The sequence below is a fragment of the Dipteris shenzhenensis genome, chromosome 25 (assembly GCF_047967505.1).
Source record: "Dipteris shenzhenensis isolate YYH24624 ecotype China chromosome 25, Dip_SZ_1.0, whole genome shotgun sequence".
NCBI classification, from domain to species: domain Eukaryota; kingdom Viridiplantae; phylum Streptophyta; class Polypodiopsida; order Gleicheniales; family Dipteridaceae; genus Dipteris; species Dipteris shenzhenensis.
The window spans coordinates 36,740,077-36,756,130 of NC_141620.1; the positions used below are offsets into that span (position 1 = coordinate 36,740,077).

Sequence of the window (16,054 nt, forward strand, 5' to 3'; positions counted from 1 at the left end):
TCATAATTCTCTGTTGTATCTCATTGGTAAGCATTGCTTCCTGTCGTTGCTCATCTAACCTCTCCAAAGAAAATAACCTAGCAGCACGTCTCTGTTTCATCCAAATTATGTTCCACTGCTATTCTCAAGGTTGGCAACTCTAGTTCGATTGGTTACGTACACCAAATGAAAGAGGGTGAAACCTGTAGCTACTTTGTGAGTAACCTGATATGCCCATAGGGCTGTGGGCAACCACTTCTCCCATTCACCTCTGCTCTTTTCAATTACTTTACCAATGATATCACACAATAAACCATTAGTCTTCTCCACAAGACCCTGGCATTGAGGGTAATAGGCTGACCAAAATCTATGTTTTATTGACAACCGAGACACCATCATTTGCAAGACATATTCTCTAAATGCTAGGCCATGATCTGTTACTATTTCAAAAGGGCAACTAGAGCGTATACAAATATTCTCGATCAAAAGGTTGGCCACTGTCTAAATCACTATCGCTGACAACCCGTCTCCAAATTGTACAAGCCTCTATCTCAACAACTTTACGTAAGAGCCCGAGCAAATCTCTGACCCAAAGCCTGTGTTTGCCCCATTGAGATTGCGCCAGTCTCGTCTTCATGTATTGAATCCTATTACTAAAGACTGTCTTCTGCCATTTCCGTCACGTCATAAGCTCCCCTTTCTCTTCTCCCTCCGTGACCACAAGTGTACCCAGCGTCTCCACCAAAATGGACGCCAGAATTATTTATAAACGTGCTGCTCATGCTTCATGCTCGGGATGCAAGCAAGGGTGGAGGAAGAGTGAGCCATATCCAAAAGCTGCATTATGTATATCCCTAAAAAACTGTACATAAGCACCACCACGTCAAGCCTCCCTAATCAACTCGCTCTCTCTAGAGAAATCTCTCTCCAACTCTCATCCTCCAGATACTTCTCAAGGTCCTATTTACATTGAGTCTCACACTCCTTAATTAAACCAGTCTACCCCCCCCCCATGGGTGCATGACCCTACACTAACTTATATAATTGTATATCTCAGGTTTTGGTGACCCGATTGACTTGAAATAAACCCCATCTGAAAGCCCTTTTGACACCCCACCTCCCTCTGGACTCCAAAGCGGAGGTGGATTTACTATAAAACCCAACACAGCCTTCTATACAATAACACTAGAACATGCTAAGCACCTCTAATACCAGTAAAATAAATTTTCAGATAACACTAGCTAACTAAAGTCCAACAAAGAACCAACAGGTGAGGCATAACGAACAGATTACAACTAATCCAAGCAGTGTTGTATAGTTGTTACTATAGCTAGATCCTTCTTTTCTTACAAGATGTATCAAATTATGACAACAACAATATTGAAAAAGCTTTGCACGATGAGAGAGTTATGATATTGTCATACCAGTTGCCGGACATAAGACATGGCATTCGTCCTTCACATCACTTTTGTTGCAGGCTTCCTTCAGTTGAGCGTGCAGTGAAGGCACACCAGAAGAGATCCATGTTTGAAGAGTAAGGTGTTACCTTGCCCAAGACATATGCAGGAGTCAAAGAAGAATATGGTATTCTCAGGAAAGAAATCAATCTCATGAGAGGGACATATGTGGACCCAAAAGTAGAACATCGTGCTCTCCTGAAGGCATGCTGAGGGTAATCTCTTGCTATTGTGAAAGAAGAGAATGAGGGTCTTTCCAGACCAAGCCTCCGCCTGCCCAAGCCTCTATTTTTCCCCTTTTGGCAGGTAAGGTATTGTAGGTTCAAGCCGGCCCCACCAACCTTGGTGCAATAAATGCCTTCAACTATGTACAATCCCTGCCCCTGCTCTTAGGCCCCCCAGGGGGTCTTGGCTGCCCAACTTTGTCCGCCCCCCTTTTTTGGTGGATCCAATAATCTCTTCCAATGTGGCACCACACCCCTGTAGCAGAGGCTTGGCGGGCAGGGGCTTGGGTGGTGTGGAAAGGCCCTGATGATGGAAGCAAGAAAATAGAAGATAATTTATATGTCTTAACTAAAGCAGGATCACCACATGCTCAGTTTTCTGTAAAAGCGCTTGACAGCATAACAGTACAGACTAATCAAACAGCCATCTGAGGCTCTCAGCTAGAATGTTGGAGAGGGTTGTAATATCATTGAATGATGCAATTCATTCACTAGAAATACTGCTTTGAATGGTTGCAGAAATTTAATTCCAGACATCTCATGACAACGTCTCTCAGACATGGCAGTCAAATAGCACCTCCATGCAGTAGTTCTATGACGAGTAACCTGGTCAGCAGTAACAATCTAAGCAAAGGTGCACCATGACATTCTCTGTTGTACGGCAGTGTAGCATAACAAACCAAAACAAAGGCAGCTTCTCACACTCACTGCAAAGCAGGTATTCCTTGGGGTTCTATAAACCACATAGCATTACATGAGGGAGACTGGTACACTTGTAAGTCACTGCCTTCAAAGCGCTCTTCATGATTCAGTAGAAATTCACGTAGTTGCATTTCCTCGGTTAGCCAGCAGGCTGGCTGCTTCTTCATAAGCATGTCCCTCATCCTGTTCATCACATTTATTGCATCATCCTTTCTACCAGCTGCAGCATAGAGATTTGACAAACATACATAAGAATTAGGATTCTCTGGATCCAATTCACATACATACTTTGCAGCATGTTCTCCTCGTTCCAAATCAGCCTTGTATCTGCATGCACCAAGCAATGCCATATATGTTGGAGCCGTAGGTTGAGCAGGCATAGCATTAATCACATCCTCTGCCTGATCCAACTGTCCTGCCCTACCAAATAGGTCAACCATGCAGACATAGTGATCTACAACAGGTGCAACTCCATGATCTTGTATCATAGAATCAAAATAATGATAAGCCTCATCCATGAGACCAGTATGACTACATGCACCAAGAATGTTGACAAAACTGATAGTGTTTGGCTTAATATCTTCCAATTGCATTTGTTGCAATAGTTGAAGGGCAGCCTTGCCCAGCCCATGCTGAGCATACACTGCAATCAAGGAATTCCATGACACGATATTCCGCTCTGGCATCTTATCAAAGATCCTACGTGCATCCGCCATGCTGCCACACTTGCCATACATGTTGATGATTGCAGTGTTCATGACAACATCTGCTCTACATCCAGTGTCCACGATGCAGGCATGAACACGATTGCCTTCAGCCAGTACTGGCTCTGTAGAAAATGCTGAAAGAACCGTAACAAAAGTGACAAAGTCAGGCACTATCCCATCTTCCTGCATTTCGTCAAAGAGCGCAAGGGCCTCCCTTGCCTGGCCATCCTGGGCATAAATTGCAATCATAGAGTTCCATGAGACCACGTTACGTTTCAGCATTTTGTCAAAAACGTTGCGTGCGTCCTTCACTCTGTCACATTTCCCATACATGTTGACGAGAGCAGTTGCGACGACAATGTCTGATTCAACCCCCGTATCTAGGATATAAGAATGGATCTGTTGGCCCTTTGCTAAGGCAGCCTTGCCAGCACATGCAGAGAGGACACTCACAAATGTGACATTGTCTGGCTGTATTCCTCCCTGCCACAACTGTTGAAAGACTTCAAGGGCCTTCTTTCCCTGCCCATGCTGGGCATACACTGTAATTATGGCATTCCATGTAACCAAGTCCCGCTTGGACATCTCATCAAATACTCCTTGTGCATCCTCAAGTCTGCCACATTTGCCATACATATTCACAAGAGCATTTCCCACGTCTAACTCTAGCTCTATTGTGCTCTGCACGTTACGGGCATGTATCTGCACACCTTCAATAAATGCTCCCTTGCTAGCACAAGCATCAAGAATGCTCACAAAGGTGACCTTGTTTGGCATTGTTCCTTCTTGCAGCATTTGACAAAGCAGAGGGTAGGTTTCCTTTCCCTGTGCATTCTGTGTATATGCTGCAATCATGGCATTCCAAGAAACAACTGTTCGATCAGGAATCTCATCAAAAGCCATTTTTGCTGCCTCCATATTGCCACACTTGCCATACATATTTACAAGACTTGTCCCCACTACAATGTCCATCTCCAAACCCGTGTCAAGGATGATTGCATGCATCTTCTTGCAATCAGTTAGAATACCTGAGCTCGCACACGCAGCAAGAATGGTGATGAAAGTGATATTGTCTGGCATTACTCCATATTGCTGCATTAGGTTAAAATGTTGAAGGGCCTCCATGTAATGCCCATGCTGAGAGTACATGGCAATCATGGCAGTCCATGAAACCACGTTCCGTTCTCCCATCTTCTGAAACATCCTATCTGCATCTTTCAGACAACCACACTTCCCATACATGTTGAGAAGGGCATTCCCCATAACAATGTCCATCACAAATCCGCTGTTGTTGATGCGGGTATGCATCCGCTCACCTTCAGGTATCGCTGCTTGGCTGGCACATGCATCAAGAATACTAATGAACGTGACATTGTTTGGCAGCAGTCCCTCCTCCAACATTGTTTCAAAGAGTTGAAAAGCCTCCTTGCCCTGCCCATGTTGCGAGAACACTGAAATCAAGGCACTCCATGCAATTACGTCTCGCTCAGGCATCATATAAAAAACTTTGATGGCATCTTCTAGGCTGCCAAGCTTCCCGTACATATTGACGAGGGCAGTTCCCACCACAACATCTACCTCAAACGCAGTGTTCACAACGAGGGAATGCATCTGCTCACCCGCAGCTAGGGTTGTCCGGCTGGCACATGCATCGAAAATGCTGACGAAGGTGACCTTGTTTGGCATTATTCCTTCCAGCTGCATTTGTTTGAAAAGTGCAAGGACCTTCTCGTTCTCTCCTTGCCGAGCACACGCTCTGATTATAAAGTTCCAGGAAAACATGTTCCTCTCATACATGTTGGCAAACAATGCGAGTGCATCTCCCAAAGCTCCACAATTCCCGTACATCTGCACAAGAAGGCTCACAATAAACATGTCACTATCAAGTCCACGTTCGATAATGAGGTCATGGGCTCGTTTGCCCGCTCGCAAATCCCTTGCATTCCCACACGATCTCAAGACGGACGCATAGGCAGCAGAAGTGGGCTGCGTACCAGGCCGGTCCAATTGATCGAAAGCCTCCATCAACGGACCTCGATCGCAACGGTTGGTGGCGGAAGATGCCAGTGTTGCTGTGTGAGGCAAGTTGTGCACACGCCCATCACTGGAAGCGGCCATGGCGATTCCTCTGACGATGTGGGAAGCAGGATGGTTAAGCTCCTGCGCAAGGATGTCCTGAACTGCCCAATTCGTCTTGCAGGTAGCGCTGGCAAGGTCCTCCCGAACTGCCCAATTCGTCGTGCAGATCCTGGGAGACCTGGGAAGCTGAGGCCTTGCCTTCATGCTTAGCAAAGAGCAAGCTTATGCCCTCGAATGACGCGCTTTCCACCATGGCGTCTCTCTAATAGACCCAGGCTTATAGTCCCAGGGAGAAGAAGAATGCCCCTCCCAAATAACTAAGATTTTTTTTTCTCTCATGTATACTATTTACTTTTACCAACAGGCCCCTATTTACTTTTATTTATTTACTTTTACTATTTATTAAGGAGAGGATCCAAGTGCCGTTCAAAGGCTACGCCACGTGGAGACATTTCGAGGCTCAGTGAAGCTCCCTGGAGATGTGGCGGAGCCTTGGGAAGAGAAAGACGACTCAGGAGGTTTGTGGAGGCAGGATAGCTTCGGGGCTTGACGATCATGATGATGATCTCGGTTAAGGGAAGGCCGTCTGTGTCTGCCTCGTGAATGGCCTTAAAATGATAATCGATTTCTTCCTTCTTGGCCTCTTTGGCCTCCTCAGTTTCTTCTACGAGAACAAGGGCTACCTGTTTGTCAGGGAAATGCTTTGACACCGCTTCCCTGTAGCATTTCCTAATCTGATCCTCGGTAGCAAGGTACCGCAGATGGCTGAGACCTAGCAAGGCATAATGATCTTGCTGTTGTTGCCTAAGCGTTGATTTTTTCTTGCATTTGGACTCGAACGAGTCCGCGGGGCCGGTGAGAAGCCTTTCTCCTTGCTATCTAGATCAACATCGTCGTGCTCCACCTCCTCCTCCCCCCGTGGTGCTAATTGGCAAAACCCAATATTGGAAAATGCCAATTATTTGAAACACAATTGGCATACAAATATGGAAAGCCCACAGGTGCTAGGATATCCTTGCAATGATTGCTACTACAATCTCAATAGCATCATGTATACCGCAATCGTTCTCCCTTCCAATCTAAAACCAAAGTTAACCACTTCTAGTAGCGATAAGAAAACACTTCCCAAGCTCTCAACATCGTGGTTCACGCAAATCCAGCTCGCATGCTCACCTCACTTAGCCGTTCCTTCTTCTCTAAAGGTTTGGAGAGGGAGAGACAAGTCGAGAGAGAGAGATATTAAAATGGAGCACAACGGAAGCAATGGATCATAAACAGAACACTTTATTCATGGAGAATACCCAATATATAGGCAAGAGAGTATACATCTTTGATATCATCGATGATCTCAAAATGGAATCCTTAGATCCTATAATCACTCTGTGATTCTCTCAATCACACCACATGACACACCAGAGAATCTAGCAATCAAGTGAGTTGGCATACTACATACCTCACTGCTTAGATCATGCACACAAGCACACCTACTAGCACAATTCTAGTCCTATGCTCTCACATATGATCGACCGTGATGCGATCCCATTACATTATACCATCCATGAGTTTGCATTCTCAACACCCCCTCTCAAACTCATAATGTACAAAGAGTGTAGGTATGACATAACTTGGTCATCCATGATCAATGCAAGGACTTGTCCACTTGTAGTAGCTCAGAGGTACAACCGACATGTTTACCAAGCTGGCTCAGAGGTGTGGAAGATGTAGGAGACGTGGGCTAGAGGTGTAACCATGATTCAATACAAAGAGTTTACTTTGGGTTGATTACATCATCATGAAGAGGCAAATGCTAGGGAATACATCATTTCAAAACAATCTATCACCGAAAGGGATAGAAGGAGCTTTGGAAGCCCCCTTCTTCTTCACTATCATGCTGAGATTCTGGTGTTGTTCTTCCTCTTGATCTTGATCTGCATCATCTTCCTCTTGGTCTTCAGGTGTAGCTCATGAAGTAAGCTCTCTATGCTTTCTTGATCTTCAAGGTTCTTTCCTTCATGTTCATCATGGGATATGCCACCAAAGGAGAAGCCTCAAACAACTTGGCCTCACATGTATAACCAAATGCATACCATATTTCCATATGTTGTAATCCAAGGAAAGTACTCTTGGGAAAGAGGGTCTTATGCCTTGTCATTGCTACAAGGGAGTGTCTACTCTTGTACAAAGGTAAGGCTCAAATGACTCATAAGGCAATACATGAATGCAAGGCAAAATATGACCAGCCAAGTGCAAATATCATTCAGCTATCATGATAGAAACTACATTCATCAGTGAGTCACCTTCAAGCATCATATAGGCTACATCATTGTTGTCAATGAAGCTCATCATCCAAACATATACATAGTCAAACTAGACAGCAATCCAAAGATCAATCTTGAATCGATGCTAGAAGACATTATATGAGTAGATGACCAAAAGAAAAAAGTGAAAAATGATAAACAACGAAACTTTTGACCACCTTGCCCCTTTAGAATTTTGACCTTTGACCATACATTTGACCATTTTCCCCAATTTTGCATGAATCTTGCAACATCAATTTCTCCACATCCGATTGTTAACTTTCCAAATCCTTCTGGCTCCAACTTCTGCACATAGGTCGCACCTTTTCACCGTTGGGATCGACAGAATTGTACTCTAGGCTACCATGCCGCTCTGTTCTTTGGTCGCCAAACTTCCTCAAAATTCTGCCTCTACAGTCACAATTTTGACTTGCCCTATTACCCACACTTGGACAACACTTAGGGCTAGAGGTTACCAAAATTTGAGCTCAATCCTACCACAGAAGAGGGAGATATCCCTATTTCTTTGGCCGACTTTCCTGATGTAATGTTGGATTATCGTGCACACTTTTTTGCCGATCCTTTGTGCTACTAGTAGGCCTTAGTAAGGGCTTTCATTTCCACCCAAAAGCCCCTTGAAAGCTACTCGTGAGCTTCTCAATTTTGGCCCAAAGCGTGAGGTGGCACTAGGACGTGGGTGGAGGCTCAAGGAGGTTGGGAAGGCTCTGATACCATGTTAAAATGGAGCACAATGGAAGCAATGGATCATGAATAGAACACTTTATTGATGAAGAATGACCAATATATAGGCAAGAGAGTATACATCTTTGACATCATCGATGGAATCCTTAGATCCTATAATCGCTCCCTTATTCTCTCAATCACACCACACGACACACCGTAATCTAGCAATCAGGTGAGTTGGCATATTGCCTAACTCATTGCTTAGATCATGCACACAAGCACACCTACTAACACACTTCTAGTCCTATGCTCTCACATATGATCAACCATGATGCAATCCCATTACATTATACCATCCATGAGTTTGCATTCTAAACAAGAGAGAGAGAGAGAGAGAGAGAGAGGGGAGGAAGGGAAATAAAATATAGATAAATATAAAAGTTATATATATACATATATAGAATATATATATATATATTAAATTCATTTATATATTATATTATAGAAAAAATATAATACATTATACACACACACACACACCCCCCTATAACAAGCCACCCCCTCCTCAACCACCTTTGCTTGAATTCCATCATTAATGCCAACTTGCACTATGATCTAGAGAGAGAGAGAGAGAGAAAGAGAGAGGGGGGGGTGGAGAGAGCCCTCCTCACCCAACATGCCATCACTTTGTAATTGTTTAGATCCATTCTTCTTTGTTGCCCAATTTGTTGTAGATCCATTTAGTCATGCCACTTCTAGAATCTCGACTCGACACCTGCGATTGTGAGCCCCTTAGAAGGGTTGTTTTGTGATTTCAGTGAAGTAAGAGAGGTGAGGTTGAGCAAGAATTAGGAGGAGGAGGAGGTGAGTAGGGCATGAAATAGAGGAAATTATGGAGGTATGTTGGGGAATTGTTGTGATCATTAGGTTGTAGTTAGGTACCCCATAGGGCAAATGGTGGGAGACCCCACAGCTTTGCTTTTCTTTCACTGTTTTTATTTGCATCTTCATCTTCTGGCACGACCAAAACCATTTTTGTGTTTTGCAAAAATCCCACTAGGTTTTTTATTATTCATTGTAAATATGTTTAGGTAAAGGGTGGGAGCCAAACATCTTTGTTTTTCTTTCACTTTGTTTTCTAACATGACCAAAACCATTTTTGGGGCTTTGCAAAGATTTGCTATGTTTTTTATGATTCTTTTGTAAGTATTTTTGGATCTTTCACTTCTACTTCATTGAATCACATGGAAAGTTGGAGTCCCACACAAAATAGCAGTCCATTTGTATTTATTCCTCGAATTAAAGGCAACCTAAAAACTTTGTGTTTGGACACTAACCAACTCCAAGGCAACCATTTGGATGCTTTTGAATGATGTGCCAACCTCACGGGCTACTCCTTGCACCATGTAACCTTGATCTTTGGTGCATTGGACATTTCTTCTTACCTCGGTAGTAAGATAAGATATGATAAGAAATAAATAGAAGAATAGAAGAACCACATGTTCTTCTACAATTGTGAGGTTTCTATCTTTTTTGCCATTCGGTGTTGCGCTCCACTAACGACCTCACCTTCAGTGAAAAGGGCAAATTTTATTGTAGCTTCTATGTAAAATTAAGATTTTTTTTCAAATTTTAGAAGTCTAAAATCTTTTAATTTTAGGACTAAGAAGGTTTGTGGACTTTGGAGGGCAAAAGAATGGTTCCCACCTACCTGTCAAGCCGCACTTCTTCTGGCCCTGCTATTGGCATGGATGGAGGGGAGAAATGGGTAGGCCACAAGAGAATGCGAAGGAGAAGGGCCATGTGGCATGACGGGAGAAGCTAGCTAGAGTTGGCGAGTCTGGGGTCACGCGCAAGAGCCAGAGTTGGCAAGTTTAGGGTGACGAGTCATTCATGGCTCCTTGGACTACAGTCTGGACTTTGGACTGTGACGGCAATGGGGAGCAAACTCAGCAGAGCTACAATGTGGACCAGTAGGCCAAATTAAAAAACTAAAACAATTAATAAGAATTTGATAATAGAAAGATTTGGATAAAGCATTTAAATAACGACAAATAAACAAGGAACACCTAAGGGAACAAATCAATTAGCCAATTAAATAATTAAGATCCTTAAGGAAAATTGCATAAATTTTCATAAAGCGCTTGAAATAAAAAGGGAACTAGCATAACAAATAATATGAATGAGAGAGATGGTGTCGTCTAGTGATGGTGGTAGGGATAGAGCATCTCCTAGCGATGGCGGTGACAAGACCAATGGTGGCGACAAAGATAGGGTAGGAGCTCCCCCCACCAAAGTAATCCCTCTCCACTCCATTGGGCTACAAACACTAAATCATGAGGACAACAGTAAAGTAGATTTCATCATGCAAGATCTCGAGAGGACCAAAGAAAATGCTAAAGATGGTATGAAGTTGGGTTTTACATTCCATATGGAAGGATGTGACATGCAAAACTTTGGTGAGGCTACGTTCAAAGAAATACTCAGCTCTCTCAAAATTGCGACCGACAGTTGACCATCATCATCAGGAAAGACAACAATAGAGAAGCCCAAAAGTGTCATTTTTTCAGCTCTGAAACAAAACAAACAATCCAATGGAGCCAAACAAAATCTAGTGTAGCAAATGCAAGTAGGGGCACCCTTGCCAGGACATGTGGAGAGGCTCTTATGCTGGAGCAGTTCAAAGTGAGGGTTGAAGCCTCTTCAAAGCACCTCAAGCACCAAAACAAACAACGTGGGAGCACCTCTCCTTGTGGGCCAAGCGGATCTTCGGTGATCCCTCCAACTCAAGATTGGATAAGTTTGCTAGCACAGATGGAAGCGCTATCAAAGGTAAGCTTCCAATTGTAAAAGTTCACAATGTAATGCTTAACGAAATGACAAAATGGCTGTGTTCATGTGCAGTAGTTGGGTATATCCACAGACCGCACCCGCTCACGATGCTTTTTGAAGGTTGGATCAAGAACTTCTAGTCACAAAAAGGTTTAAACATCACGAGCATTTGTTTTTTAAGAAACGGATATATTGTCTTTATCTTTGAAAAAGCAGAGATGGTGATGAAATTAGTTCAGAAGGGAATGTGACGATTAGAAATCAACCTCTGTCAGTCCAGCTCTTGGAGCCTTCCTTCAATCTTGACTCACCTCCGCCCACCAAGGCGCCCATCTGGGTTGAGTTCCCTGATCTACCCCTTTCCCTTTTCCCACAGCTGGAGGCACTTTGCTTGCCCCTTGGCCACTTTCTAGGTGTAAAAACTGAAAGGTTCATAAGCCCAAGAGGAAACCCTCTAGCTTGTGTGCTAATGGACCTATCCATAGACCCCCCCAATGCCATTTGACTGCTAGATGGAGATGGTGTAGAGCTGATACAAAAAGTCTTCTATAAAAATATCCCAAACTCCTGCTTCCTTTGTGGGTTGGGTGGACATTTCATAAAAGACTCTGTCCTTCCCGAATCAACCATGGTAAAGAGAAAATGATCAGTCGTCCATCGTAGTAAAGGGGAAAAGAGCCACACAACTCGAAAGAAAGATGAACATCACCCAAATAGACATCTCGACCAAGAAAGCTTTAGTAGAAAGGGAAAAGAGAAGATTAGCTAGAGGATTTGTGCTCTCCCCTCAACTAAGCCCGATCACTTTCAAGAAGTTGAGGAACAAAAGCTCCACTCAATGATGAGCCAAAAAAATTTCAGGTGTTTGTTAGTTAATGTGCAAGGGTTAACAAATGACTTGAAGCCCTTGGTCTTTAAGAGATGGATGAGAATAAACATGTTGCACCCCGACTTCTTAGCACTTCAACAAGTCAAAGATGGAGGAGGTAAGCTCCGATGGCAACTAAAACAGATCGATGACAACATGACTTGGTTCACAACAGACCATGAGGAGGGGAGAAGAGGTGCAACTCTTGGGGTAGCTAAACACATGGCAGATGCGATAGGAAGAGTCCTTCAAAACTTTGGCAAATTTGGGGTAGGAGTGGATTTTTGCCACCCTCATCTCTCTTGTCAAAACTTCTCTGTGTATGCCCTGTGTGGCTAGAGATAGAGCTTTGTTGTGGGAGTGAGTCCTTCTAAATGACAATATGCTTCTTCTTAGAGATTATAACATGGTTGAGGGCAGAGGTGATAGATGGGAAGGAATAGGCCATGTTATAAGAGGCTACAAGTTAACTACGTGGTCAAATTTCAAAGATAGGGCCGAGCTCTTGGACGTTTCAGGAGACACTTCCTACACTTGGTCTCACATTCTATCTTCCTTCAAAGACATGGAAGCATGACCTGGCTTTGTCTTATGTGGAAATTATGCTTTGTCAAGCTAGAAGCAAAGTGGAAGTAAATGGCAAAACAACTCAACCCTTCGAGCTTAAACGATCCATTAGACAAGGCTACCCACTGGCCCCCCTGCTTTTTGCCATAGCCGTGGATGCCCTGAGTTGGCTCATTAAAAAGGTAGACAAGGGCATAGTGAAAGGTATACAGGTGGAAGGGGATATACATATTTTGTGTCAGCAATTCACAGATGACACAAATCTAACGCCTCACAACGATGAAGATTTTGTGAAGGTCACGCTTGAATGTCTAGACACCTTTTGCACAGCTTCGAGCTCCAAAATAAATCATGACAAAGCAGGGACCTACGGCACTCTCAGCCCTCGCCCCCTCTTCCTATCCACTAAGGGGTGTAAAGAAATCAGAAAGGGAGAAGTCTTTAGACTCTTAGGAATACCGATGGGATTTGGGTGCACAATGCAGGACAGATGGGATTGGGTCCTAGATAGAGTCAAAAGTAAGATGAACAGATGGCAAGGACTTCAACCGACACTTGGGCAAGAAGAAAATTTGTCCTAAACCACTACATTTACCCCTCCATTATTTACTATATCTCCTGCTGGTTCCCGACTAAGAAGTTCCTAAGATAGATCAACAGATTGTTCAGAACCTTTTTGTGGGGAGGAGATGAAGTCAATAACAAGGTCCCTAAGGTTAAGTGGCAAACCTACACCAAACCTAAGGCTATAGGAGGGCTAGGAATAGTAGATGTGGAAACATCAGTGCTAAGATTTATGGGGCAATGGATAATAAAAGTAGTGTAGAACCCGGACAAAATCTGGGCTTACTTAATCCTTAGAAACGTAAGTAAGGTAAAGATTAACAGGTGTCTGCCCTGTCTAGGAAAGAAATCTGCTCAGTGAAGGGCTCAGACCTTTGAAAAAGCATGTGGGCAGCCTGGGTGTCTTTGAGACCATGTGTGATTTGGAAAGGTTTCTCAAGAGAAATGGGCACCTTCATGGCCAATGACTCAATTTGGTTTTTAGTCATCTGGGAAGCCATCTCGCTCAGGGATGATGGAATCAAAAGCGCCTTGAGGCTCAACAAGAAAGGGTTACAAGTTTGGGGTGACATGTGGGATAGGGGGCAAAGGAAATGGATAGAAAATGATCGATTAAAGCTTAGATTTAATCTTACCAGATTTGACCTAAGAATGATAGCCGTGAGAAAAAACTTATGGGACAGAGACTCGATTGCATGGATGGGGGGAAGATGACTGCCGATGACCAAAGAATTTAGGTGGGTAGGGCAAACTAAGCTTTTCCTGGTCCCCATTTTTGTTGAAGGGCAGGAAGAGCTTCTCTCCCATATGAACAGGAAATGGCTGAGATCAGACACAGAAAGAGTGTGGGCTACGAGGTTCAAAAGATTGTGGGACAGGGAAATTCCAGAAAAAGAGGCCTGCCTCTTATGGCTCATTATGCACAAGGGCGTTTAGAGAACCAAGCATGCACTAACAATTGGTCAAGGTGATGATTACTACCAAAGATGTATCAGAGCATAGGAGGACATCCCCCATCTGTTCCTAAAGTGTAGGTCTTCTAGACGTGTATGGACACGGTCCACAAACAGTTTGGTTTTTTTCCAATCAACTATGCATTCCTACTTCTAGGTGACAGCAGACCAAGCCTCGGTAAACTGGAATATTATGTGCAGCTCCATTCTTTGGGCTCTATGGGCTCAAAGATGTGCTAAGTCTTTGGTAATGTCGTTATTGGTACTAACAAAATTGTAACGAATGTATGTGTGATCACAGGAAAGAGGAGCAAACCATGAAAATATTTCACATCTTCAGCAGCAAATTCAAGAGTGCTGCAAAAAGGATGAGCTTATCACAAAAAAGGAGTCAGATTTGTTGGCCTAGCTGTAGAAATAGCCAGAAAAGAAGAGCTCCCTACCATCGCTACCACTCAAAGGATCTCTCCCCACGACTAGGCATTGTCAATGGCCAAAGCCCCAGTGCTGTACTACCACGTCCCCTCGGGTTAATTGTTCCCTACCTCCCTTGTGACTCAGATGCCCACTGCCCCCCTGCGGCTCAGACTCTCACTGCGTCCCCTTAGATGACTCTCTCTTCCACCATGGTGCCTCAACATACCTCGATGTCTTTTGTTACACCCTCTCCACCGGCACCCCCTCCAGTTGTTTACAAAAGGCCGGTGGCACGGAATGACCCAACAGGTGTCTCTGTCAAAGTTCGCAAATGAAGTTACTCCTCCTCTGGACTTCAAGTCGTCGGAACCAAAACCTTGAAGCAGGGCCATTAACTGAATGATTAAACCATGGTCATAGGTTATTTTTAAAAAAATCTTACATCGATGGAGGAGGAAAACATTAAACACAATGCAATCAAATAAGCAAAGAAATGTAATGAAATAAATATATAAAGTGACAATAAACCATAGAACCAATGATAACAATTGGGAGATATATGATTACTATGGACACAAAGTACTTATATATATATATATATATATGTATGTATGTATGTATGTATGTATATGTATAGTCTAAGGAAGCAAAAGCACGAAGAACTGTGAATGGGACGAAGAGGCGACAATCACGAAAAAAGAGGGGGGGAAATTCTAGTAAAAAATGTCTAAGAGAAACTAAAGACAATATATATACATGTATAGTCTAAGGAGCAGAAACACGAAGAACTGTGAACGAGAATAAGAGGCGACAATCATGAAAAAAGAGGGGGGGAAATACTAGTAAAAAATGTCTAAGAGAAACCAAAGACAATATATATATATATATGTATATATATATATAAGGATAGATAAAAGTACTAAAAGATAAATGTAAAGAAAATAATTACATGTGGAACTAACATGAAGAAATCTGACTTGAGAGTTGTGTGAATATCTTAAAGCTATGTGAGTGACGCTAGTAGAAGGAGACAACTCCAAAGAAGACTAAGTCAAGAGAGACACGGGTGCTGGCTAAGCTACTCATAAGCAAGGGCCTGAGTGCTGAAGCAGCTGTGAGACATGCAGACAGAAGGGTTGCCATAAGGAAAGGTTGCCAAACAGGTGCCGCGATAGGGTAGGGGTGCACAGCCAACAAGTTCAGTTACATCTTGATCAGTAGTGTCACTAAGCGCTAGTAAAGAGTCGCCAAAGTTGCCAAGGAAGAGTAAGCAAAAAGTGCTGAGTCAAAAAGTGAGCAAGGACGAAAGGTTTCACTACAGAGTTGGCGAAACTAGTGCAAGAGGAGAAGAAGGATGCATGAGAGAGAAGTTCGGCCCAATGCACCTTAGAGCTTGTGAGATGAATATTGTTGCGAAGTGAAGAAAAAGTCGAGACTCCAAGTAGCAGCAGAGAATAACATCAGAGAAATGATGCGTAGGAAGAATGGTTGGCAAAGGAGCCACAATCCCAAGTTGTGAAAGAGTTGAGAGTAGCGAAGAAAAAAGGCGACTTCATGTCTGTGGCCAACGGTGGGGATGATAACATCGAGTAAAGTCATGTTTCCTCAGAACAAGAGGGGTGGGGAGGCATGTAACATGAAGGATAAGAGGGACGATGGTAACCAAGACTCTTGTATGAGCATAGTAGAGTCTTGTATAAGCGCAGTAGAGTAAAAGGTGGTGG

General features: G+C 43.4%; 1 protein-coding gene across 2 annotated transcripts; it reads right to left on the reverse strand.

Annotated features, from left to right (window-relative positions):
- Window positions 1–1,932: 1,932 nt before the first annotated feature.
- LOC147885830 (pentatricopeptide repeat-containing protein At4g13650-like) lies at window positions 1,933–5,431 on the reverse strand. 2 transcript variants are annotated; one of them, XM_087396660.1, is made up of 2 exons: window positions 5,064–5,204; window positions 1,933–4,917 (listed from the first exon to the last, which is right to left on the reverse strand). In XM_087396660.1, the coding sequence occupies exon 2, from the start codon at window positions 4,915–4,917 to the stop codon at window positions 2,365–2,367; it is 2,553 nt and encodes an 850-aa protein (XP_087252786.1). In that variant the 5' UTR covers window positions 5,064–5,204; the 3' UTR covers window positions 1,933–2,364. The 2 variants fall into 2 exon arrangements, with proteins under 2 accessions (XP_087252786.1, XP_087252785.1); XM_087396659.1 differs by having other exon boundaries at window positions 1,933–5,431.
- Between the last annotated feature and the right edge of the window lie 10,623 nt (window positions 5,432–16,054).

Coding starts and splice junctions, on each gene's coding strand:
- LOC147885830 (XM_087396659.1), bottom strand. CDS start 5,352: ATGAAGGCAAGGCCTCAGCTTCCCAGGTCTCCCAGGATCTGCACGACG.